Genomic DNA, 26,647 nt, shown 5'->3' with positions numbered 1-26,647 from the left:
AAAATTCCAGGTTCTTTAAACTATTATTCTTATTATAGTCTCATATTACAGCTCAGCCTCATTTACTTCAATGTTAAAACTGATTTAATAGTCCATACAAGCCAAGGACAAAAGAACTGCTGTGTCTGGGGAAAAACTAGACAATTTTATTAAATGAATACAACTTACCATCGACCTGTTTTTCTAATTTTACAATTCAAAGCATCAACAACTTAGAACACAAATAATACATACAAATTCAATACAATACACAACATCTCAATAAGAAAAAAAAAGTTTAACTATCCTACTTTTGACTTAAACTATTCAGTCTTCCCCTCCATTTTCTGGATCCGATGAGCTAAAAACTACCTCCACAAAATCCCACCATTGTATTGAAAGGAAATCTACCATCAAAATCGATCATGATAAACCGGGAACCCTTACCTATACGTATCCAGGGTCAGTGGATGTGGTAATCTTCCTATGTGTTTTATCCATGACCTCCTTCCTTATAAAATCAACTTTTAAAATTATGCAAGTGATCCAGAATTTACCAGAGCCCGTTTGTGCTTTGACTTCACAGGCTGTTACACTGTGCTTGTGCACTTCCTTCCTCCCACTGTGTGAGATTACAGCAGGCAGATGGAGGGGGAATTGCAGAGGAAGCAGGGGCATAGGGAGATGTGCTCTGTGCAGTTTGTCAAGTTTACCTTGTTTATCATGTTGGTTTATCATTTATTTCAGTGATCACTATGTGAATCTGTCATGTTAAAAACACAGTCAGATGGGGTTGATGCAATATTTGTAAGAGGTAAAGGTCTTTTTTAATAAAAAAGAACCCAACCAGTTGCAAAAAGTATAGATCACTCTGTAATAAATCTGTTGAATGTTCCTGTACTTATACATACACTACAGATAATCTACTTCTCTATATGAATAAACGGGAAGCCAACAATAAAAAATACAGCATTCAGTAAATCAGTATTTTTAGAACAATATAAAACTTGCTTGGAATTTTTCTGTTTCGAGAAGAATTTCCAACCATTTGCACTGTGCCTTAAGGCTTTTGCTTTTGTCAAAGCTTTGTCATTCAACCTTAAAAAAATGCTGTATTTCATACATCTATCATAACTGTTTTAGAACAGGAAATTATAAAAACACTGAACTTCTGAACATCTGGATTTATTCAGCTAAGTGCAAATCTGGTGGCTGCACAATTCATTTTTCCTATTTTGAGATCACTTCATTGCTATGCTGAAATACTTGATGATGCACATCTATACTTCCAGGCAGTGAAAGAAATGTTCTTTTCCAGTAAATGTACAGCCAGTTACATTTGCTTTCCCCATTCACATCTTCATCTACATCTTCGCTCATCATTTTTTCCAGCACAAGGGATAAGTAAAAGAACATTTATAGACTGAATAGCAGAAAATCGATCCACTACCAATACCACAGAGATATAATTGTTGTAGGTGTAAAGCAACAAAAGTAATATATTAGCAACTTAGGTAGCCTATACCACAACATGCCCCAGTATAAAGGGAGCCCATCACAGCACATGCCCCCAGTATATAGGTAGTCCCCACACATATCCCCTGTATATAGGCAGTCCCACCTGCTGCCATTGTTCACCCCTCCCCCCACATTCAGGGGGGAGGAGGAGTTACTGGGCGACGTATCCCACCGTATAAGCATACAGATACGTCTGTGCCATATGTTGTAAAGGACACCTCAGGAATCTGGCCAACGTGTCCTTACAACATATGGACAAAAAAGGTTTGAACCCAGCTTAAGTTGTCCAGCACCGGAGACTCTGAGCGGAGTCCTTGGAAAGGTTAAGGCTAAATGCAGCAGAAAACTGTGTCAAAATCATATTTTTTTCACATTTCCTCACATACAATAGGGTGCTAATTCCTTCTTTCAAAGCAGATTATACTAAAATATGGGTTACTGTTTATGTCATTGACAGACATTACCACAGTATGGATGAATTCAGTCACTATGACTTACTTGATGCACAGTCACACAGAAGAGTTGCTGAAGGACACAAGGCCAGTTTTTGTCTGGAAGATACCTCTTGTGACTATGGATACTACAGGCGATTTGCATGTACTGCACATACACAGGTAAGAAATGGCTGTCAATACTGTTTGCATTTTATAATTATCCCTCCTTACTCCTGGCATAGACAAATACCCAAATAGAATAGCCTGCCATCTGCAAAGTTGATGTCTATACATTTTTTTATACATTTTAAGATACAGATAGAGATTTCTCTCACCATTTACTGTATATATAAAACCACATTCTGCAGATTTTCTGGTAACCACCAGTTAGTATTAGCTGGTTTACTTGCGAGAAAGTAGTGGATTCTAATAAAGGGGGTTTGGGCATCTGCTCGTGGCCCAATGCTTTTGGGGGGCCCCATGACTACTTGAACCAATCACCAAGTTTTATACTGTTCTGTAGAGACAATAAAAATAAGGACCTCCATCCATAAAATCCTCAAGCTTGCAACAGGTATGGTCCTTCCAGGAGCTTTGAAGGTCCTAAAAGTGAACAGAAGGGACATCCCTCATTTCCTAGTAGCTTATTTCTAATACCATATGAAGGAACTAAATGCCATTAAATAATTAGATTTGTAATGGCCACCAATCCTCATAAAGTCAGGGACCCATGGCGTTCTTAATCCACCACTGGTACCAGATATAAGATAGTGGCAACAGTTTTATATTGAGCTCTCAATACTCAAGCACAGTAAGTTTATCTGCAAATGAAACATGGCATCTCAGGCTGCTAACAACGGATCAACATGGTCCATTTTTTGCAGCCTGTGTGTCATCCATCCACGTTTGAGGTCCACTCATGCAAAGATATCAGTAGAAAAGAATGACAAAGCATCAAACATGGACAAGAATAGGACCTGCTCTGAATTTTGCTGTGCAGGCAGTCGGCTCATACCATGGGCTGTGGAAGCCATTGCCATGTATGTGTGCCCACAGAAATACATAGGGCTTTGCAATAGCCATTGAAACAACTGTTAACATGTTCCAAAACAGGGTCCTTAGGGTGCGGTAAACGCAACGCTAGCGCCCAGTGGTGGGCCTCGGCCTCTATCCTGATCTGGAACCATCCCCTTAAACAATGCAGTTCACCGGGTTCTGGTGATCGATCACATGTGTTTCAATGAGCGTTTCATCCTGAGAGAGAGATTGCAGTAAAAGGGATAAGTGACACATATTGGGAAACAACAGGATGAAACTAATTTGCCATCCTACCAGCTGAGAAGAGGGGGATGTGTGTAGCCAGCTACAGAGCTCTGCTGTACAGTCCGTTCCATTTATCTCTGTAGGAAAATGAAAAAGCCTTAAAGGGGTTGTTCACTTTAAACACATTCCCGCAGATAATTGATATTGTTTGTGTGATGAAAAGTTCAACAATTTTCCAATGCACTTTCTGTATCAGTTCTTCATGGTTTCCAAGATCTCTGCTCGCTGTCATGCAACAGGAAGCTTCATTGTTTACTTCCTGTAGATAAACCCCAGTCCATGGTCATGTGATGTTACACGGGTGCATGGCTTGTTATAACACACAGTGTAATCAAAGCTGTGTGATGCTAATGAGCTGTGCACCTGTGTGACATCACATGACCATGGACCGGTGTTCATCTACAGGAGGTTAACAGAGAAGCTTCCTATAAAAGACAGCAAGCAGAGATCTACAAACTTGATACAGAATTGATATATATATATATGAAGCATATTACAAAATTTAATATTTTTTCATTACACAAACAATATTAATTATTTTCTGTAATATTCTTAAAGTGGACAACCCTTTAAGTAACAAAAGAGCTCATACCAACCTCTCTTATACCCTGGAAACCCAGCACAGAGGCTGCGGCGGTCTGGAAACCTTCACTTTGCATCTGCCCTTACTATGCGGCTGCCATTGAATATTAACCAGGGGAATGCTGTGGTGTTTTTAGAGGCGATGAGGGGGTGAACACAGGTGTTTTATTTTTTTGTAAAATTTTAATGGATTTTTTTTTAAATGATGATGAATAACTTATTTCAGGGAACATTATCAAGACGGGAATGAGAACACAGAATCTCTGAATGTTCATTGTACAACTGACAGGAATGGCTTCATCCTGAGAAAGAATAGACTGTTCTGCAAGCAGAACAAGAGGCTTATTAGCCGGCAAGAGTTACTTGGCTTCATGGAATATGCACATTTTCCTATGTGAAGTGAAACCTCAGACATTATTTGATCAGAAGCCATTTACTATTCAAGCCAAGATTTTTAAAAATCCCTTTCTGTAATAGCAACCACCACGTCTGCAGAGAGGCATGCATGTCCCACTTTCTGTAAACCTATGGAGCCTCACATTACCCTGAGACGTGCCTGCCTGTTATTACACAGCATGGACTTTTCTCTTCTAGTACTTGCTATGGCATATTAGTAACTGAAAATGAAATATTTATACAATTCTTCGACAGAGAGTTTACATGCCTCACCCAAGACTAGGAATCAAATAGATTGTTTGGCAGGGTCTTTCTGGAGGACGGATGCCAATATACAGTACTGTACATAATACTCATTGCACACACCTAAAGTTAGGGTTCAGACGTCTGGCTGTGGTCAGTCCATGTATTACAGACCATGCGTCAACCAGATTTCATGGACCGATGATGGGACTCGGAGATAACAGAATAAAAATATAGGGAATATGATGCTCGGAGTATTGTCTTGAGTACTGTGGTCGGTCCGTGAATTGCAGGCACTGTGATTTATGGTTCATGGCCTAAGGAAGGAGAATTAAGGGAAACCCATTTTTATTTGCTTTCAGATTTTTATTAATTTTTGACAAATCTTAAACTGGAAGCACACATAAGATGATTGTTGGCCAAACCCACTGATTTTACCAGCATGATTTAATTTGTATGGGGGGAATCTCCTCAAGACGATTTCTTTTGTTCCAGGAGATGAACTGCCAACAGGGCAGACCATTTTACTCTCCTCTCAACTTTCAGAACATTTGTAGCGATGGACACATGTGTATGTGGGAGGATAGACGGCAAAGCTATCAGTTGGCTCTTTGCTATCTGAAGTATACAAGGATCTTTAGAAGCTTACAATTTGTGGGTTACACATCTATATGTCATATGAGATTCATTGTGAATCTTTCAATGGGTTTATTAAAAAATATTTAACAAGTTATTGCATGTAGAGTTCAAGTCACAGTCGCAATGTGGCATAGTATTAACATCATAATAATCACAATACTGTACAAATAGATTTTCATTGTCACGTGGGCTCTTACAGCATTTAAATAGAGACCTAGTGATGGCGAAGTTTAAATTTTAGTGAACTACATAAACTAGCAAGGCCAGGTTGTAAAGCCTTGTGTCCAATCCATGGTTACTTAACCCCTTAAGGACGGAGGGTTTTTCGGCTAATTTCTCGCTCTCCAACTTCAAAAATCCATAACTTTTTCATTTTTACGTGTACAGACCTGTGTGAGGGCTTATTTTGTGCGTAACAAATTTTACTTTCCCGTAATGTTATTTATTTTAACATGCCGTGTACTGCGAAGCTGAAAAAAAATTCCAAATGTGGAAAAATTGAAAAAAAATCGCACGTGCGTCACGTTCTTGTGGGCTCAGTTTTTACGACTTTCACTCTTCGCTCCAAATAACACGCCTACTTTATTCTTTGGTTCGGTGTGATCGCGGTGATACCAAATTTATATAGGTTTTATTGTGTTTTAATACATTTTCAAAAATTAAACGAATGTGTACAAAAAAGAAAAAAAAATTTTTGCCATCTTCTGACGCTAATAACTTTTTCATACTTTGGCGCACGGAAATGTGTGAGGGGTCATTTTTTGCGAAATGAGGCGACGTTTTCATTGCTACCATTTTGAGGTCTGTGCGACATTTTGATCATTTTTTATTTCATTTTTTATGTTATGTAAAAAGGTGTAAAAGTCGCATTTCGGACATTTGGGCGCCATTTCCCGCCTCGGAGGTCACCGCCGGCCGTAACCGTTTTTATATTTTGATAGATCGGGAATTTTGGGACGCGGCGATACCTAATATGTTTGTGATTTTTACTGTTTATTATGTTTTATATCCGTTCTAGGGAAAGGGGGGTGATTTGAACTTTTAATATTTTATTAATTTTTTTTATTTTTTAAACTTTTTTTTTTCTTTTTTTTTCACTATTTTTTAGACCATCTAGGGTACATTAACCCTAGATGATCAGATCGCTCCTACCATATACTGCAATACTACAGTATTGCAATATATGGCGTTTTTGCAGGTCTTACATTACAATGAGCCACTGGCTCATTGTAACGAACCTGCATAAACCATGTAGCCTCGTGTCAAGAGAAGACCCGAGGCTACCATGGTAACCGATCGCCACCCCCCGATGACGTTCGGGGGCGTGGCGATCGAAAAAAAGATGGCGGCGCCCGCGCGCCGCCGTCTTTTAAACGCCGTCCGCGACTTTGCGGGCGGCGTTTAGAGGGTTAATAGCCGCGATCGGTGCAAGCACCGACCGCGGTTATTGGCGGTGGGGGTTTTGTGCAAAATGCAAAAACCCCCACCTCTGTATGAAGAGGACTCAGCCCGTGAGCCCTCTTCATACATCCCTTATACCTCTGCGCTGTAGAGCTACGGGGCAGAGCGTTAAGGGGTTAAGCAGCCACAAGAAAATAGTAGATTCAACCAAAGCATCCTTACACACTGTGCCCCCTTAAACAGGATCCTTTCTTCACTTAGCTGTTAATGGCTTATTTTTCATGAAAAATAACTTTTACAAATATGTAAATGAGCATGAAGGGCTCCTGTTTATGTCACACATACCGCTTTTGGGTATGTTGGTTGCTGGGTCTCTGTCAGGGGAGGGGAAAGGAAGGAAGGGAGGAAGCCAGCATAAGGGGCAAAGGAAGTGGTAAATAATAAGCAGGAGGCGGCACCAAAAGCGGCTGCTGTGATGTACACAGGAGCCCCTGTGGCTCATTTGCATATTTTAAAAAGTCCTTTTCACGAAAAATAAGCCTTCTACAGCTAAATGAAGAATGGATCCTATTTCACGGGGCACTCACCAGTGTTTAAGTCTCCTTGGGTTAAAACAATTAATTCCATGAGATTGATTTCCTTTAAGTACAACCTTCAGCACTGTAGCTTCAAAAGAACTGTGAACTAAGCAAATGGACTAATTCAAATAGTATATAAGTCACGAGTTCTTGTGAAGGCATTGCAATATTTTTTTAGTTTTACCAGTCCCTAATATAGTATGTAATGTACACAAATACATCAACATGTCTCCCAGATCCGTTTTGATCTTGACATGTCAGTATAAACGAGAGCAATCATTACCTAACATATCTTTTGTAAGGAACTGGTTTACATTACATGTCGTCTACATATCAGACTGCCTGCACTGAAACATGATGATGGTAATGTGTAAAAGATTGACTGGCTAATGGGAACATTAGAAGCCAGTTTGGTCATTAGGAAAAAATTTTTGTAAGAAGTTAAGAAAATCCCCAAAAATATTCAAATTTCTAACTTCAAGAAAACCTAAATAAATATAAACCCACTAAGCCATATATTTATTTTATATGGGACTCAGGAGCTGAAAGATTCCCTTCAAAGGTGTCGTCATGTACCATAAGTCATCAGCAGCACAAAACCAACTTTTTACCATTATTTAATTGATGACTTTTGTGTAAAAAGTAACAAAAGTAAAATATAACTGTGATTGAAGCTAGACTTAATGAAATATGATATGTGAACAGTGGGGAAGGTGATTAAAGGGATTTCTTGGACCTTTAAAGGGGATTTTGAAAAAAATGGCAGCATTCTTCCCAAGAAGCACTGCGCCTGACCATGCTCCATTCTGGTGTATTGCTGTATTTGATAGTTGGTTTCTATCTATTGTTTGGAAGAATGCAAAGCCCTGTACATTGTAAAGATACTATGAATGGTACTGAAGTAGTTGGAAAATGTAGTATCCAGGCCATTACATAGTACATATGTATACTTACTATGTGATAATCCTATATTCTATTGTATAGGGTCTAAGCCCTGGTTGTTATGACACCTACAATGCTGATATTGACTGCCAGTGGATTGACATCACAGATGTGAAACCTGGAAACTATATTTTGAAGGTAAATGGAATATTCAGATAACACATCCTACCATATATACTGCAGAAGCATTGGATGTCTATATTAATGATACATTTTTCACAGGTCAGTGTAAATCCAAGCTACTTGGTTCCAGAATCTGATTATTCCAACAATGTTGTTCGCTGTGATGTACGGTACACGGGTCATCACGTATACACTTCTAGCTGTACAATTTCTCCGTAAGTATTTGATTTTCTATTATCGTTACAATTATATGTGTGATAATAAATCAATAACCTGCAGCATTATAACCGTAAGGGTGCGGTCACGTGGCGATGCAAAAATGCAATACAACATCAGTGGAGATTTGCTTAATGACCTTGTGTTACAATTTGCATTTACAAAATCCAAATGTTAATGCGATGAGTTTACATCGCATTAACATTCTGTTTACAAACCACACATCTTAATGTGAAATTGAAGTTTTGTAAATGTATTTAGGAAAATCTGCTCTTCACAGCTGTTGTATTGCGTTTCAAAACTCAATGTAAACATCATATGTGAACGCACCCTAAAGCATTGTAAAGAATTGTAATATATTGTGTACAATTGGAACTTTCCCCTCCAGGATGTATTCAGGATTTTAAAGAAATGTAATCTTTACATTGATGGATATCTTTAGTGTTTTCTTGATGGTAAAGTAAAATGAAATCCATCAAATTATGGAACATGACTCCATAGTAACACAGTGAGACAAAGACTGGCCTAATGGGTTTTCATTTAAGACCTTATACGCAACAGATTTCACTTTGTCTGGTTCAGTTATCTTTATCTTTTCCTGGATCCGATCCAACTAGAATAGCGCTGTCTGGAGTTGCTATTATTCCTCTGACTCACTCCTTAAAAGAAATTGGTGCTACAGCTGTCTCTGTAATAGCTTCATATAATCGGGTTTATAGTTGGTGGATGGAAGGAACATAACAAAGGTCATAAGAAAAACGGGAAACAACAAAATGGAAAAACAATAACAGAGTTTCTTCTTATTCCACGGTTCACATGCCAGCATGTCTTCACTTTATGTTCAGCGAAGGCTGGTGAAACAGAGAATACAGATCTATGAATCTACAGACAACAAACTGTATGTGAGATCTTCACATATATAATACATTGCATGAAATACATGAGATGGCAACAAAAAGGCTTCAATAATATCAATTATATTTAGTGCAAAAGGGAGAATTTCCTAGCATGTGCATTAAATTAGAGGGATAACATAGACCATGCAATGTCCTACAGTATAAAATGTATACTACATAATAAATCACTTTATAGGAGAGGACAGCATACTAGGTTTCATATAAAAGGTATGCCAGCTCGCATCAGCCAGCCAGACTGTGGACGGTGACTTGGGCCTATGGCTATGTTAGTCGTACGTACCTGGAACTGTCCCAATTCTTGGGCCAAATGTGAAAATGTGGAAGTCAGCTATGAGTTTTCAAGACCTATAGGACATATGAATACAGATGTAGCAATAGCAGATGTATGCTATCTCCACTTACACTCTAATACAGCTACACCCTTCACATTTCAAAGTGATTGCACATATAACACGGTGCCGTTAACATAAGTAAAAGGGAACCAGTCACCGCCTGAAGCCCTGTAAAACCATAAAAAGTACCTTATCTGGCTGCCTTAATGTGCTATGAAGGTGCCTTTATATCTGGCCAGCACTGCAGCATGCCTGTAAAAAGAACTTATATTCCTAACTCAAATCAGGGAGCTGAGGAGCTCGAAGAAAGCGATCTATCTAACCCGCCTTCTGATGGCAGTTTGGACTGAGCACCCCGCCCCCGCACCGTGGCCTACCTCCGCACCATGCCCCGCCTCCTCTCTGCTACATGATTCTCTGGCTGGCCTGAGCTCTCACACATGCAAATTGCTTTCCTCTCTGGCCCTCCCTGTACCCATCCAGATTCACAGGTGCACAGCAATGCCCAGGAGTGGGGAGCAGGTGAAGCTCTGGCACGAGCATATGGCTAGGTGAGAGATGTTCCTATGGTGCTGTAAAGTGGCGCATGCTCTCAGTGCCTGTAGATTCGTCAAGGCACACAAAGATCTAGAGAAGAGAGCACGGGTGCAATGTGCATGCGGGAGGCATTATGTAGCAATTATGTAGCAGAGAGGAGGCAGGGAAAGGTGGTGGTACTCAGTCCAAATGGCCGCCAGGAGATGGGTCAGCTTTACTGCTTTGTCAATGGCATCAGGAGGTGACAGGTTCCCTTTAACAGTGGATTGGTTTGGTACTGTTGTTCCCATCATGTAATAATGACATGAATCTACGTGACGGTAAAAAGCACAAGGACAAGGATACAGGATTAACATAAATCTAAAAGACATGAAGATCAGAAAGAGACAGAAAAATCAGTGCAAACTCCAAACCATACCTATTTTAATATATTTTAGTCAAGTAGAAAAATATTATCATTAAATGAAACCTGTGAACAGGGTTACGCATGTTAAACCCCTAGACATACCTTACAGGCTGCATTAAATGTTGTCCAGGCATGTCCTTATAATGATGGTGTGCCGACTGCATGCTGAAATAACAACTTATATTCACAGGCAGCTACCAGTCAGGGGGTGGGCTTCGGGGTCCAGCAGTCATGCGTTCACCAAGCCTTCGGCCAGTTGCGTCATCAAAGCCCCTCATATATAGTTCTCTTTTCAGCCAATTCCTGCCCTGCCTTCTCTCGTTCGAAATCTCTGACATGTGCAGTGAATGTACAAGTGTTTAGTATCTCCTCTCGGGCCCTACGTGTAATCCGGAGGGAGATACGTGCATTGCGCATGCACAGTGTACGTTTCTCCGAGATTTCGAACAAGAGAAGGCAAGTGCTGGAATTGGCTGAAAACAGAACTGCAGGAGGAGTTTTGTTGACGCAGCTGGCCAGAGGCTTGGTGAACGCTTGACTGCTCAACCACGAAGCCCACACCCCCTGACTGGTAGTTGCCTATGAATATAAGTTGTTATCTCGGCATGTGGCCATTAGTGAGGGAAAGCTGCTGCTGAGCATTTCATTAGTGAGGGGAGGCTGGTGGACATTTCATTAATATAGCATGGTCTCTGCTGCTGGGCATTTTACTAGTGAGGGGAGGCTGCTGCTGGACATTTTATTAGTAGGGAGGCCACTGCTGGACATTTTATTAGTGAGGGGAGGCTGCTGCTGGCTTATAATCGGGTCAGCTTATACTTGAGTGAATAGGTAATTCACATATTAGTTTCCAGGGAGAGGACATGATTAAAAAAATAAACAAACACCACATTGAATGTCATGCAGTATTTTCTGCCTGGTGACAGGTCCTCTGGACTGTGCTTTTGATTAGCCATGTCAATACGAGGCCATGAACCAGAGATCTCTTCACTCAAAATATGAAGCAACTTATTATGACACCAGACAGTGTCATTGGAGACTAGAACAACATTTCTCTGGGATAAAGTGTAAATGTGAACCATTCCTTATTTCCACGCAGACCGCCAGTCTCTTCCATAGAAGTGTGCCTTCTTGGCAAGCACAAAACCATTTTCATGAACTTGTGAATGTCAAGTTTCCATTTGGATAAAAGAAATTCATTCTGATCAGTTTGTGCTGTGTTTTGCCAAATAGTTTCCATAATATGAAAAACAGCATTACCACTTGTGTAAAGAGTCAGGGTGCCTGTGCCAAGCCCCTTGTGGCATGTTCATACCTTAATGAACAACTTGCACTCATTCCAGATATGTTTTTTTTTGCTGTTTGTTGTCTGTTCTTTCAATGTAAAACCGTCATCTGTTGTTTCTCTTCACAGCTATTAGACTGCAGGAAAGAAATTCAGTCCAAGGTTGGATTATTCCTAAGAAGTCGTTGGATTCAATTGGATGTAAACACTTTTCAATGGAAGCATATGGACTTTGACAAAACCAAAAAAATAAACGTAACTGGATTTGAAACATATGTAACAAAGACAGCGCTACTTTAATATATACAATATCTAGTTGATGTGTGTAGGAATTTTAGGGGTTTTTTCAGAAACAGATTAACAACTAATTTTTAACCCTACAAAAGTTATGGAGTATAAGTATATTGAGTATTTTATTATTCTGACCATTGAGCAAGAAATTGTCATGTATTTTAATGCAATGTGGAAAATGAACGGGTGACTGGTCCATTGGAACATCAGATATTGGGCTTACAAACCTGATAATGATTTGGTTTTCCCCACAAATGTTCTAGATCCACAGACACATTATTAGTATTATATAAAATTCTAAGTATAAGTCTGAACACTATATGCATAGTAATGTATCTGGTATGTATCTTACCTAAGCTATGAAGATCACACCATGGTACTGATAAGCTTCCTATGAGTGGGTCAAGCCTTTTCATGCAGTAAGAATCATTTTCAGTTCTGTTCCTGTGCAGGTGGAGCCGGTTTTCAGAGTGATATAACCTTCCTCTGGAAATAAAGTAATCATCAGATTGCACTACTGAAATAAATGGACACTACTGAAACTGAATTGGGGCTTTCAGAAGATGTGGAAGCTGCTAGTTCGATTGCTATGAAATACTGCATGATCCCATGAATAGATGCATGTCCAAGCACTTAGAAGAGACTTTAAATTTACTTTTAATATAGATGATTCTTAAGAAATGTCAAATCCTAAATGAATAAAATAGTTTTATAGTGTTCAAACTGGGTAAAATAGTTGTCACCTTCCCTTTAAATAAGTATGTTATGAGCCAAAACAGGTAGTGTATTAAAAACACGTTACATATAGCACATGGCCTCGGCCCAGTCAGTCGAGTAGTAGAATAACTTGAAGTACCAAGTACACAGTGTAAAATCTATCCATCTACTAGTCACCTTCCAGAACTGATGTATTCAATGGGAATACCATTGAAGGACACATATACCATGCAAGGATTTTGTTGCAAGGTTGGTGCCTCCTGCATTTAATTTAGTCAAAATGAAGCTGGAAATTTGCTTCTCCAGAAAAGAGCAATATCCATTCCAGTATTAGTATACATCTCTAAGAATAGGGCATTTGGGAAAGCATAGGACAACCTTAATTTGCACTGTAGTTGTGAACACAAGTGTTATAGTAAACTCTTTACAGATCACATATCAACCCAACAAAGCTAGCACATTTTATGAACTGTATTTTCTTCTATCCATACTTTACCTTCAACTTTTACACTATGACAGTGTCCACACAGTGCAGTTTTTAGGTCAAGATGTGCCCTTTTTTTGGACCGGATGGAAGGCGGCTACACTGAATACAATACTTTTTAATAATACTTTTTAATTGGTGCCCATGGCCCTTATTTGAATGGACTATGCGAAAGAACCATTTAAAAGTAGGGTCAAAGTTCTAATCTGAAACGTTTATGGGTCACTTAGACTACATATTACGAGAATCTGTGAAAAAGTGATGCTAGTGATTTACGGAACTCAATTTCACACACCAATTAGAAAATTCAGAATTTAGGAAATGAGAGGGTGTTCCTCATTCAGGAGCCTCGTATATCATCAAAATAAAGCAGTAACAAATGTGTCTCATTCTGGATGATGCCCATCTGTAAATGGAAATATAAGACTTGACAACAAATCAGGACTATAATGGCGAGCTCACACAGAAGAATAACTAAACCTTTGAAGTAATTGTTTTTCTTCAGAACTGAACAGAGCAGAAGATGTTAGTAAACTTTGTAATATACTTAAGTAAAGCAGGTTCTGCTTTTCTGCTTCTTGCTCCTGCAGTGAGCAGTGCATCTGAAAGCCTTCTTAGGCATGTCCACATCAGACAGATTAGGAGTCTAATGATTAACTCTTTCCCAGAGAATATTTCAATTGATTCAGCTCTATAAAAAGATACTATACAGTCAGCAAAGAGTTAAAGACATATTAACAGGTTCATTTATTTTTTAGCTGTAGGTGCACATAGAACAGAAAGCTGATCTACACAAATTGCTTAAATAAGGAAGGAAGGCAGGGGAAAAAGAAGGACACCCGAACAGATAAATAAAGTATATTGCAATGTTTTTTTACGATCATTTGCACTTAATAGATGCAATTTAATTTAAAGTTCAGTTACATTTTAAATTGTAATCCACATGCAGGATTCCCCCCTCCATCGTAGAGATGAAATTTCCCCATAAATCTAACAGAAAAAGGAATAAAGTGTCTCCTTAGATGGTCGATTTTTTAAAATGTGTACCAAAATCCTCATTGTGAACAATCCAGAACTGCACTGTGTGACCTGAGCCTACATTATTTGATCCACCACAACAAACTGTTGCCATTACAGGACCAAATGACCCCCCCCCCTTCCCACCACACGTCACAATGCCCTTTTAGTCACTGTACAATTCATACAGTCATACTACAACAATTGTTACTGAATTTTACATGAAAACATAATTATTCATAAATTCTAAGTGAAAAATGTTATTGAACTTTGTTTCCATGGAAGAAAGTGTGTAATAAATGGTGCTTACTTGTAACTTGAATTCAATCCATGCAAGCCTATGCTGCTTACAGAGAGAGCTTTATGTTTATTTTGCTATCATGTAGATTTGATGACACAACTTGACTTTGCTTCTGTTTCTTGTTTGCTTAGAAGATGGACTTTAAAACTTTTTATTCAGATATTTCATATTTATAACACAGGCTACTTCTCCGCCATTACTTTCCTGGTTCTCTTTTGCCTGCCTCCACTTTGGTTGCAAACTTATGTGAAAATGACTTGAATAAAATATTTCAAGTTTTTCATAAGTAAGAAGTCTTGTTTGTATGTGATAAACAGTATAACAATGCAAAGCATTGATCCACCCGATCCAGAACACTGGTAGCATTTCCACGCAAACACGAGAACAGAAAAAGTACAAGTGTGTAAAAAAAACAAAAAAAAAAAAAGCAAAGCCCTATGTGGCCAAAACTAAGAAAATTGAAAGATTTATTCTCTCTTGGACAAAAGGCCAATTCTTTTCTTTTGTTACAGTATAGTTGCAGTATGTTGTAGGAGTATCTCAGGGGGCCTAAAAACAAAAATAAACTTTAAAAAGTCTTTTAAAAAAACAGAGCGTAATCTTATATTTATGAGGTCCTGGTGAGCTCTATGGACAGATAGAGATCACATGACCCTCCATCTGCGGCCATATTATGGTCAGCAATGTCTGGCTGATGAGGTAAAATACCGGAGGCTTCACTTTACATATCAAGAAAGCGGAAAAGAACTTTTAATAGATGAATATTGGTAAATTACCTAATATCCTGCCCCCCCCCTCACTGTACAAAAAAACATACAGTAAAGTGGCCAACCGCTTTAAATACAAGGAAGTCCTCACACAGATCTATCCAGAAAAATAAAAAGTTATAGAATTTTGAAGGTGTGGAATAAAAAAATGGAAATGCAAAAATAGGCCAGGTCATTAAGGGGTTAAATACTGTCACTAGGAAGTACAATTTGTTAAGCAAAAGACAAGCCACCCCCCCCCCCCCCCGATGTCTTTGTTAAACAAAAAGGAGTTTGAGCTTTTGAGAGGAGAGCAAAAAAAGTAAGGAAAAAAGGGCATAGGCAGCAAGGAGTTAACCGACCTACCACCAGGAAAAAAAGGAATGTCTAGTCTAGGCACTTTTGGATCGCTCTGTGTACATTAGGCACATACACACATATGTCTTCAATGTGAAGATATGCTGAAGGATAGCGTATAGAACAGCAAGACCTCCCCAACTGGTTCCAGACATTGTATTTATAATATAAATAGTTTTAAAATGTTGTAAGAAAAAAATATCAAAAATGGCCAGATTTCAGAACCCATACAAAGTAATATCTCACCTACCCCCTTTAAACGTCTAGACCTCATCTCTCCTACAGCACTGACGTTCTGTCCATCAGTCAGCTCCAGCCAAGCAATGGCTTCAGAAGAGATGCCGGCATGGAGGACATGTCACCGCTAAGGCCAGTAATTTGCTATAATGGCCACTTATGATCAATGAGCACAGAGTGTCAACATGCTAAAAAGTTACATCTAGCTGGTCCCTTATATGACGGACTGCAGGAATGACTAGCTCAGCAGGTACATTACACTGCAGGGTCCAAATGAGGCGCTATTTCCCATTATGTCGGAGGGAGTAGATCTGAGATGATGCCCATTTCTTCTCTCTTCCAATGGTACAAAAAAGCGGCCTTGAAGGGGGTTTTCCATATACCAGGAGGTTGGGAAAAAATACTTACCCCACTCTAGCACCTAGAGTTTTGGGGCTGTGTCTGACCAGAACTTCTAGGGGGTCATGGGACCTGCTTTATCCAGAGAACACAGAAAGCATAGTCCCCTGGAAAACAGAAGTGTCATCCCGTGGTCCACGGAGGACCTACACCGGTAGTACCAGAGTGATGTGGGAACCAGGAGTCGGAAGTATGCATTTTTGTTTTCCAACTAGGCCACCAGGATTTTTTTTACATATTTATGGAAAGTCCCTTTAAGAGTATCGTACCTGTTGCCAACAAGTCACCCTACAGGTAAAGACGTAAGCTCAGTGCTCCGGTGGGTCGCTTAACTGTGGATGATACAGGATATGATATGATACTGTGTGGATGATACAGGATATTCTCTGAAAAAAGGATTACAATGAATGAAGCAGACTTACCAGCAAGTTCTCACTCCTAGTTTACCAAGAGGTCTATTTCTATACACATAAAAATACATTTCCCTAAAAATACAGATTACAGGCAGTTCCCGGGTTACATACAAAATAGGTTCTGTAGGTTTGTTCTTAAGTTGAATTTGTATGTAAGTCGGAACTGTATATATATATAATTGTAACCACAGACAGAATTTTTTATGGTCTCTGTGACAATTGGATTTTAAAAATGTTGGATTGTCATAAGAACCAGGATTAACAAAAAAGCTTCATTGCAGACACATTTTATAATTCCTACAGCTGATTATTATATCCTAGGGCTAAAGTACAGTGGATTACCGAACATCCAGAGGTCCGTTTGTAACTAGGGGTCGTCTGTAAGTCAGGTGTTCTTAAGTAGGGGACCGCCTGTACTGGGAAACGAGAAAGACGTGTGGAAAGTGAATAGTAACTTTTAAAGGGGTATTCCAGGAATCAGCATAATTCATATGCAAATGCATACTCAAAATAGAAGCTAATATGTAATTAGTTATTTAAAATTTTGCTCCCCTTAGCAGAAAATGCTGGTGACATAGACTGTAATGAAGAATTAAAATGCTACCGGCCCTTTAATCAGTCCGTTAATTTTCTCTGCGCGGTCCGTCGCAGAACAGAAGATGGCCGCTGGTCACATGTCCACATCACATGTCCTGCACCTGCCTGGGTAGGTCATGTGATCACTACTATGTTTGGCTGTAGTCAGTTGGTTGCAGTGCATCCAGTATAGTCAGTGTTTTGGTGATGGCAGTTACACATCATTACTATGGTAACAGAGCAAGAAAACCTGTTACATCATCACTGGGAGCAGAGCCTGAGAGGTAGGAGAAGTTACTGAGAACTAAAGGATCATGGGACTTGTATTTTCCAGTGGCGGCCATCTTGGTGACAACTCCACCTACTTTAAAGAGGACATAAAATGTTGTGAAACATAAAATCAAACAATTTAAGCTCCGTTTTGTGACTAATGACATTGAGTTTTGTTCATTTATTTATATCATCATGGGTTTGTGTGTCACACATTCATATTCCCGGAATACCCCTTTAAAGGAATCCATCAGCAGTTTTGACCATACAGAGCTACAGACAGTATTGGATAGAAAAATAGATTTACATATCAGAACTGGAGTGGATTTTGGAGCACTCGGGGTCACTGGGGTGTGAGATCTCTTCACTGCTACACAGTCCTCCAACCCAGCGTTACTACTACATAAGGGCCTCATAGCGGAGTGTCAGCTGTGTTTTGTAAATTGAAGAGATCTCACACACCACTGCTCCAAGTCCAGCTACAATACAGAATACACATACATTTTTTTCCAGTCCTGCCGCTACTAACATACAAGCAGTTATGGTTACACAGATCTCCAGGGCTGTTATCCAACATTGTCTGCAGCTTTGTAGGATTCCCTTTGAAGGAAACCTACCATTTGATTTGATGCATTATGAAGCAAACAAACATACCTTGAGAATGCTGTAGCTGCACTGAGGCAGGATCATATCTTGGTTTTGCTGAAAAAACATGTTGATATCATATAACATGATAATAATGTCACTTCTATGGCTGGTTCAGGGATTCTCCTAGCACATTAGTTATTCACTGCTTCGCAGGATTATGTAATCCCTGGGTTGTGCCTGAAGGCAGAATAATCAATTGCTGCACCATCTCCCAGTATGAGTCATACAATCCAGCTTGATTAGTTATGTCTTGACTAAACTCCATGGGGGACATGTATCATAGTTTTGTCTTTCTGTGGTGAATTTTTGAGACATTTGGAAGCTCTTTTTTGCGCCTTATGTATGATCACGTCTTTTTACCTGTAATACATGTTCAGTTTTTCCTATCCTGGCGCAAATTTTGGCTTCTTTTTGAGACTTTATGTTGCAAATGTCTCAAATCCACAAGGAAACAAGCCCCGTGAGGGGGTCTATACAGGAGTGGACACTTCTGTGAATTTTGGATTTGAGGCTCTGTCCTGCATTTTTAAGCCCTCTAATCACACCCCAGGGAGATGACGACATATGAGGCTGCGGTCACATGTGGTGTTAAGTGTGCAGTCACATGTTGCGTTTTGATTGCATTTTGAAACCCATTACAACACGTAAGGGAGAGGTGATTTGCCTAATTACATTACTGTTAATATTTGCATTTAACACGCAATGTGAACACGTGTTAACATTGTGTTGACATGTGTTTGTTAATATGTTAACAGCTGTTTAATTAGGCAAATCTTAGCTGTTGCAATGCATTTTTAAATGTGTTAAACGCAACGTGTGACTGACCCTCAGAAGTAACCAATACATTTAAAAAAATGTGAATGCAAAAATTTCAGAATTTAAAAAAAAAAAAAACGGTTACTGTGCAAAATGTTAAACATTTAAAGCATGTGAAATAATGCAATTCACATGTTAAAAAGGTTCCATGAAAAAAATTAGACAATTTGCCTAGCAGAAATAATGATACATGCCCCCCCATGTGTAATACAAGCTCGTGTGTAATATGTTTATGTAGGCAGCCAGTCTAACCTAGCTTCCCTAAGATCCTGAATGTTATAATTGTTTTTTCAACATAACCAAGATATATTCCTGCATCAGTGTAGCTACAGCATTCTCAAGGTATGTTTGCTTGAAACATGCATGAAATCAAATGGTAGATTTCCTTTAAACAATACAGGTTTTATTGATGGGGTTATTCGGGAAGTGGCAGATCCCTTTTAATGACAGGCACAAGGCAGAATATTTTCAAGTAAGAAAGGTACCAATTTTTAACCAGTTTTATTTTTATTTTAAAACATATTTCATAAAAAGTATTACCACCTTGTAATTTTTACCTTGGTCACTAGGAACTTGCTTTGTATGGGGGTTGCCAGCTGCCAGGGTTACATCACAGATGTATTACAATAGCAGATAATACAATCTTTACATCACTACTGACAATATGGGACGATATATGAAGAATATCACTAAATGTTGTCAACAGCGCAGTCAAAATCTACAATCATAAAACAGATTAGAAAAATGTGATACTATCTATTTTCTGGTTTTAATGAGTCCAAACTAAAATTGACGTCACATTTCCTTTAAGTCCACACATTTCCACTTTAACCCACACGGATGCATTACATCTAGTGTACCAAGCACATAACAAGGTATGTGATGCTTCACTAGGACATTGTGTGCTCCTATACATCCCTGTGCATAGGCTCAGCTAGCATGATCACGTAGAAGACATCCCAATCATCATGTCATAATGAAACATAAATATGCACAAATATTTTATTATGTTCAAAAAAAACAAAAAAACAAAACAACGATTCTTTGTGTATAAAAGAAATAAATTTAAAATAAAACCTAATCGTCAAAAACTATCTTTTTTCCTTGGAATACTGCGAGCTGGGACTGCTCTTTGCGTTTTTTGCTGGCTTCCCATGACGGGTGTAGAGTCTGCTCTTGTACTTTGCTCTTTTGTGGTACAGCGGAAGCTTTGACAGGCTGCGGTTTCCATGACGAAGTTTTGACAGGCTGCGGTTTCCATGACGAAGTTTTGACAGGCTGCGGTTTCCATGACGAAGTTTTGACAGGCTGCGGTTTCCATGACGAAGTGTTTCCCTGAGAGAAAGCTAAAAAGGAGATAGAAAACATAATGCAGGCTGTGAAGTTTTCATTCTCTGCTGGTTTTAAACTAAGATGCCTGTAAAAGGTTAAACTAGTGGTCCCACAGACGACCAGTTGCAGACGGACCGACGCGTGCCTACATAGGAAGTGCCGGTGACGTCACGCACGCACGGTTGCACGAAGGCGCTTCAGATATAAACATTAAAAAGTGTTTAAACCGCGATACAGTAGTAGCTAAATCTGGTCAACAGAAGGACTAAGATTCACGTAGACATGGGCCATACTATGCCTACATCTTATACTGAAAATGCAGAAAATGAATATTATTAGATGTAATTCATATAATTTACATACCTGGTTTGTTACCTGCTCTGTTATTTCTGACAGGTGGAAATTTAGATTCTCTGAAAAACAAAAGTAAATGTTAATTGTCAAGTAGTAGTTCATGAATAGCTGAAATGGCCTACCATGATATGGAAACCTGCAGACTGACAGACAGACATAAGATAGAGACACAGACTTAATGGAAATCTACCATTAAAATCCTTCAGGATATATAGGGCAGAACGGTGGCTTAGTGGTTAGCATTACAGTCTTACAGCGCTGGGGACCTGGGTTCAAGTTCAACAACTGCAAGAAATTTGTATGTTCTCTCCGTCTTTGTGCGAGTTCCCTCCCACACTCCAAAACATACTGGTAGGTTGTAAGATTGGGAGCCCCATTGGGGACAGGGACAAATTTGGCAAACTCTGTGTAGCGCTGCGTAATCATCTGTGTGCTTATATAAATAAATGAATTATTATTTATTATAATTATATACCAGGGACACTTACTCATAGCTCCAGGCGCCAAGACTGTGGTAATCTTCTTATATTTGTTAACCTTGGCCTCCTTCCATCTAAAACCAATTTTTAAAATTATGCTAATGAGCTGCAACTGTCTCCTGTCGCCCTTAGCACTGTGTAACACCCCCAGAAACCTTCTGGCTTATTCACATAATTGTAAAAGTTGATTTTAAACAGAAGTAGGCCACGTATAACAAATTTAAGATTACCACAGTCACCGTGTCTGCATCTAGGAGTAGTAAATGCTCCTAGTAAATCATGTCTGACATTGATGGTAGATTTACTTAAAAAAATATATATACGTACCTTCTGACATCACATTTTTGGAAAATCTGATTAACGGGATGAATATTTTTTTAAAAAGAATAATATAATAGTGCAATGCTTTTAGAACAAATGGCTATTTGTGACCAATCAAATGTGGTAAAAAGCTTTGAGGTTGAGGCAATCACTTTATAATCCAAAGGATTGTAAAAGCCTTTACAGATCTTTTAGCACAAAGATTCTACAAGAATCTGCCACTAGAAAAACAGATTGATTAAAGTGATCACAAGATAGCAAAAAGCAAACGCAAAATCTAAAAGAATAATAATGATATATACCATTGGGTTTGTACAGGGACATGTGTAAGGGTGGCGCTTCTACATCTGGTGAGGTAAGGTGTTGCATGGGTGGCCAAGGAGTGGCTATTCCGTTCCATATAAATGTTCCAATTTTTGCTTTACGTTTTGTTCTTACCTTTTGTTATATGAAAACTTGGGTTTAGTTTCACCTAATGATGTGAAAAAGACAGATTCCATTCTTGGTTTCTTGGGGCCGCTGTATCCCCTGTTCTCTCCTGGGCCACTGACAGTGGATTCGGCTTTGTCCTTCTTTTCTTGGCCATCACTTTTACTGGATTTTTTCTTCATTCGTTTTACTTTCCCAATAAAAAAGTTATCTTCGCTGTCACTGTTGCTGTCCCCACACCCAGGTGTCTGCTTTAAAAACCTTTCTTCTGTACTGTCATCAAAATATTCCTTAGGTTCAGCATCGGAGTCTTCGAGATCACTAGAATCTGATTCGCTATCAGGTAGAACTTTCTGGTCTGGCACTTTTTGTGTCTTATTCCCAGTATTCTTGCTTGGGACACTTGGTTTGGTTTCCTGTGCAGGTTTACTTTGCTCTTTCTTCTTGGATTTATTTTCCATCAAGTCTTTGTCTGTTGTTCTCTTCTCAATTTTACTTTGCACTTCATTTTTGTCAGGAATGTGATGTTCATTTTTCTTCTTCAACCTATTTTGCATTGCAACTTTGTCAGGGATGCTTTGTTTAATTTGCCTTTTGGATATACTCGGCACTATATCTTTTTCAGAACTACTTGCAGCTTGTAGAACAGCTTGTGAAGCCTGTACTTGTGGTGTGGTTACATGATCACTCTCCACGTCACAGGAGTCACTACCATCGGATTCATTATCTTCCATTTCCTCCGAAGATCTGTCCATACTATTATTATTCTCCAGTTCAGATTCTTCCTTTTTCCTCATTTGTTTTGCCTTCCCAGAATGTGGCGCCTGTGCTTGAGGTGTGGTTACAGAATCCCTCTCCGCATCGCAGGAGTCACTACCTTTAACATTGGATGCATTATCTTCTATTTCCTCCGCAGATCTGTCCATCTTATTATTCTCCAGTTCGGATTCTTCCTTTTTCCTTTTCTGTTTTGCCTTCCCAGGATTAGACTGGTTCTCAGCCACGCTTTTTACAGGTTTGGAGGGTAAAGAAGACTTTTTTGATTTGACCCCAGATTTTGCTCGGTTCTTCATGGCCTTTTTGAATGCCTTGATAGCCTCTGTAAGGACATTATAAGGAATGAAGGTTATGACAAATAGTTTATAGTTTCCGATATAAATGTAATGCTAATTTAAATATGGTGACACAGTAGAGGAAACCTCCCACAAGTTCTACTTTAAAAGTTATCAGTCTTTAAAGGGAAACAGTCAGGGCATTTTGGGACACTAATCCACCTACAGATCATTAAGGATATGGTGGTTTAGTGTCCCAAATTAGCATGTACGAGTTTGGAGCGCTTGGGTGCATTAAAATAAAAAAATAAAAATAAAAAAAAATAAAAACATACACACCTCTTTTCTCTTTTTTTTCAGGTTTGGAGGGTAAAGAAGGCTGTTGTGGTTTGACGCCAGGTTCTGCTTGGTTCCTCCTCGCCTTTTTAAAAGCTTTGACAGCCTCTGTAGAGACATTTTAAGGAATGAAGGTTACAATAAGTAGTTTATAATCTTCCACAATAAATGTAATGCTATTGCTACTACAAAATTTAATAAACGTTACGCTAAGTAGATGCTGAACCATCCACAAGTCCTTATCTACCTTATGAGTTTGGGCGATGGGGAAAAAAAAAAAAAAAATGAAACAACGAAAACTCATAGTCACCTCACCTCAGACCTCCCGGCAAGTGAAGCTAGTGTAGTACAATGCCACAGTTATTACCCAGCATTACTTTCTGCAACATGAGAGGAGGTGCAGGCGCTGCCATATTCAATGGCAAGTCCAATGTCGACATGACAGGTTCTCAAACTTCCATTATGAATTAGAGCCTTGCACTTCTGTGGACATCACACAGGTGGCACAGCACACTTTCTATTCCTAATTATGTGTGCTTACGGCGTGGTATCATATCTACCCACTCCCATCCCCAGCCGACTGCTTAACAAAGATGAGCAGGGCCGGATTAAACGCGGGCAAGTCGGGTGGTCGCACGACCGCCCACTTTGTTTTTGGGTCCAGGCTCCCCAGGCCGTATCCCCGACTTTCCCTGCTCTGCCATAGACGATTGGAGGCATACTATACAAAGATGGCGGCACCAAGTCACTAGATGCGCAGCATGATGTCATGTCGCCGCAACAGCACATCGACGCCTGCGACGACAGGGCGCCTCCATCTTGGTACACCTCTGAGACTATTTATTATGGTGTTTTAATAAGGTACTCCACCTATTTCTTTTATGGGACTATTGGAGAGGAGGCAACTTGCATAAGTAACCTGTAATTCTATTCATAATCTTTCCATTAAGTTCCACAGAATAAAGAGGGGTCTTTAACAGTAAAATATCTCTTTTAAGAGGCAGTATTCATACATAGGTCACTGGGAGATAACATCAACAGAAAAGTACTGTATACACTTAAGTAGATTGGAAAAAGAATTACACATGGACTATGAACGAGCCTGCACTTTCTAAACAAAAAAATAAAAATTCTGAATTGGAGCGAGCAGTACGTGACTGGAAAACTGTGCAGAGGTTATGACCGACAGGGACTAATAGAAAACAAAACATTAAATGGAAAGAAAAATATGAAGATGATACGAAGGGAGGTAGAAGAGGGGAAGGAGGCCGTAGATGTGCCAGGAGAAGACATTCATGATTATTTGTTTAACAAATGCATAAAACCACAGTTGTGCTCTGGCAGGTTCCTGCACACATGTGGAGGAGGTGGACTCATGTGTGTTTTAATACACAAGAGCACATTTCCCCCCATTTATTGGAACATAAATACAATCTATAAACTATGTATTATTTCATAACCTCATTGTAATTCCAGTCTGAAGTTACTTTGCTGAAGGGATTTTAGGGATTAAAAGGGATTTTCCACAAACTGTATTTATAACATTTCCACATGTCAAATACCCGATAGATGTGGGTTTTCTTTTGTTTTCAGCTCTCCCGCAAAACAGAGTAGCGGGTGGCTGCACATGTACGGTCATATCTCCACTAGATCAGCCGCAAGAAAGTTTGTAAGAAAACCCCCATAAACAGCAACTCCAGGAACTAAAGTTAACTGCTTAGGTGATTGTACAGAAAATTACAGGGTCTCTGGTTGAAGGGGTCATTGGCATCATCATTACTTTCTTGAATGTACTGGAGGAAGCCATGTAAGCCACTTACTAAAATATAGTTAATCCTTGCCCAATGTTAATGTATTTAGTACGGCATTATATTCTAGTCCTTAAAGTGTAACTGTAAAAACACTTTTTCAATATATTTTCTTTTACTTGCAGCAGTTTGCCTAATAGTGTTCTCCTTTCTGCCTGCCATATCCCTTTTCCATTCTCCCAAGATGAATTTGTAGCCTGTAAGAAGAAACATCAGGACATTTCCGGCACAGCAGTTGGTGAAGGGACAGGGCTGCTCACCTCTGTCGTGTAGTAACAGGAAGCAACTGGCAGGAGCGGAGGTGCATGTTAGCTCTCTCCAATCTACAGTATGTCTCATTTCCCACACATATTTTACCTCCTCCCTATGCAGCTGCTTCATTTAAAAAAAATTATCTAGAACAGAGAATCATGCACAGAGTATACCCTGCTAATCAACAGGGTCAGCACAGCAATCTGTTATGTAGGATGAAAACTATTTATTTTTGTACTGTGTCTCCCTCCTCCTCCTGGTTGTCTGCAGCTGCTTTCTTATTTTCTATACTGCTCCCTTCTCCATTGTCCTGGGGAGGAGGACGAATGATGGCATCTGCTGAACAGCCTGGCTGTCATATCTATCATAGCAGGTAGCATTCACAGTAGCTATTTCTGTATGTGTTTACAATCTTTTTCTGTGTTAAAGTGTACAGCTGTATATGAGTGAGTGTGCACAAGGTGTATATGAGTGAGTAATAATCTGTATGTATAGATAACTGTAACTAATACATGTTAGTATGAATGTGAGTATGTGTAACTAACAAACATTGATCTGTCAGGTTAGGGTCAGGTCTGTGTTGGAGAAGATGTTTAACATACAGTTATTCACTAAATAAACAGTATGTTCAGTCAGGGATGCACCTAGCAAATCTGTTGCTTCAGGTGAGCGTTGCAAAAGCGCTGCCCCTTCTCCTTTGTACATAAAAAAGGTTAAAATACAGATAATGAGAATAATAATAATGATAGACAATTGGTATTGGTCAAACAAACAGGAAATATGTCCACTGATTGGACCCTCTGTTACATATAGAGGGAGACTTGTTGCCGAGTCCAAGTGCAAAATAAGTATGAGAAATATCGCCAAACAATCGCCATAGCACAATGGTTCATGCACTACAAATAGAAAGCTTGTGTGGTAAAGATAAAATGTTACATTTTTATGGTATGTATTAAAATCAGATGTGATCACAAAAATGAAAACAAAAACCACAAAGAAAGGCAGGCTTTTTTTGTCATCACATCTGATTTTAATGCATACCATTTAAATGTAACGTTTTATCTTTACCACGCAAGCTTTCTATTTGGAGTGTGTGAACCATTGTGCTAGGGCGTTTGTTTCATGTTTGTCATGCTTCTTCCTGCTTCCGGACCAGCGATT

General features: G+C 39.2%; 2 protein-coding genes across 5 annotated transcripts in view; one reads left to right on the top strand and one right to left on the bottom strand.

Annotated features, from left to right (window-relative positions):
- LOX (lysyl oxidase) overlaps positions 1-15,125 on the top strand; it is a 43,586-nt gene extending 28,461 nt beyond the window's left edge. For 2 of the 4 annotated variants that reach the window (XM_072141196.1, XM_072141213.1), the window contains exons 4-7: positions 1,955-2,111; positions 8,078-8,173; positions 8,258-8,373; positions 11,981-15,125. In XM_072141196.1, coding sequence (XP_071997297.1) covers positions 1,955-2,111; positions 8,078-8,173; positions 8,258-8,373; positions 11,981-11,987 — 376 coding nt within the window. In that variant the 3' untranslated portion in view covers positions 11,988-15,125. Of the gene's footprint in view, positions 1-1,954; positions 2,112-8,077; positions 8,174-8,257; positions 8,378-11,980 lie in introns of those variants that run through there. The other 2 variants (XM_072141204.1, XM_072141222.1) reach the window with 1 other exon arrangement.
- Positions 15,126-19,604: 4,479 nt separating this feature from the next.
- Positions 19,605-26,647, bottom strand: part of SRFBP1 (serum response factor binding protein 1) — a 61,942-nt gene continuing 54,899 nt past the window's right edge. Inside the window, exons 6-9 of the mRNA XM_072141186.1 lie at positions 23,430-23,534; positions 22,048-23,137; positions 20,819-20,868; positions 19,605-20,469 (exon numbers count right to left, since the gene is read on the bottom strand). Coding sequence (XP_071997287.1) covers positions 20,201-20,469; positions 20,819-20,868; positions 22,048-23,137; positions 23,430-23,534 — 1,514 coding nt within the window. The 3' untranslated portion in view covers positions 19,605-20,200. The remainder of the gene's footprint in view (positions 20,470-20,818; positions 20,869-22,047; positions 23,138-23,429; positions 23,535-26,647) is intronic.

The sequence above is a fragment of the Engystomops pustulosus genome, chromosome 1 (assembly GCF_040894005.1).
Source record: "Engystomops pustulosus chromosome 1, aEngPut4.maternal, whole genome shotgun sequence".
In the NCBI taxonomy this organism is placed as follows: Eukaryota; Metazoa; Chordata; class Amphibia; order Anura; family Leptodactylidae; genus Engystomops; species Engystomops pustulosus.
This window is presented reverse-complemented; position numbering and strand designations above follow the sequence as displayed.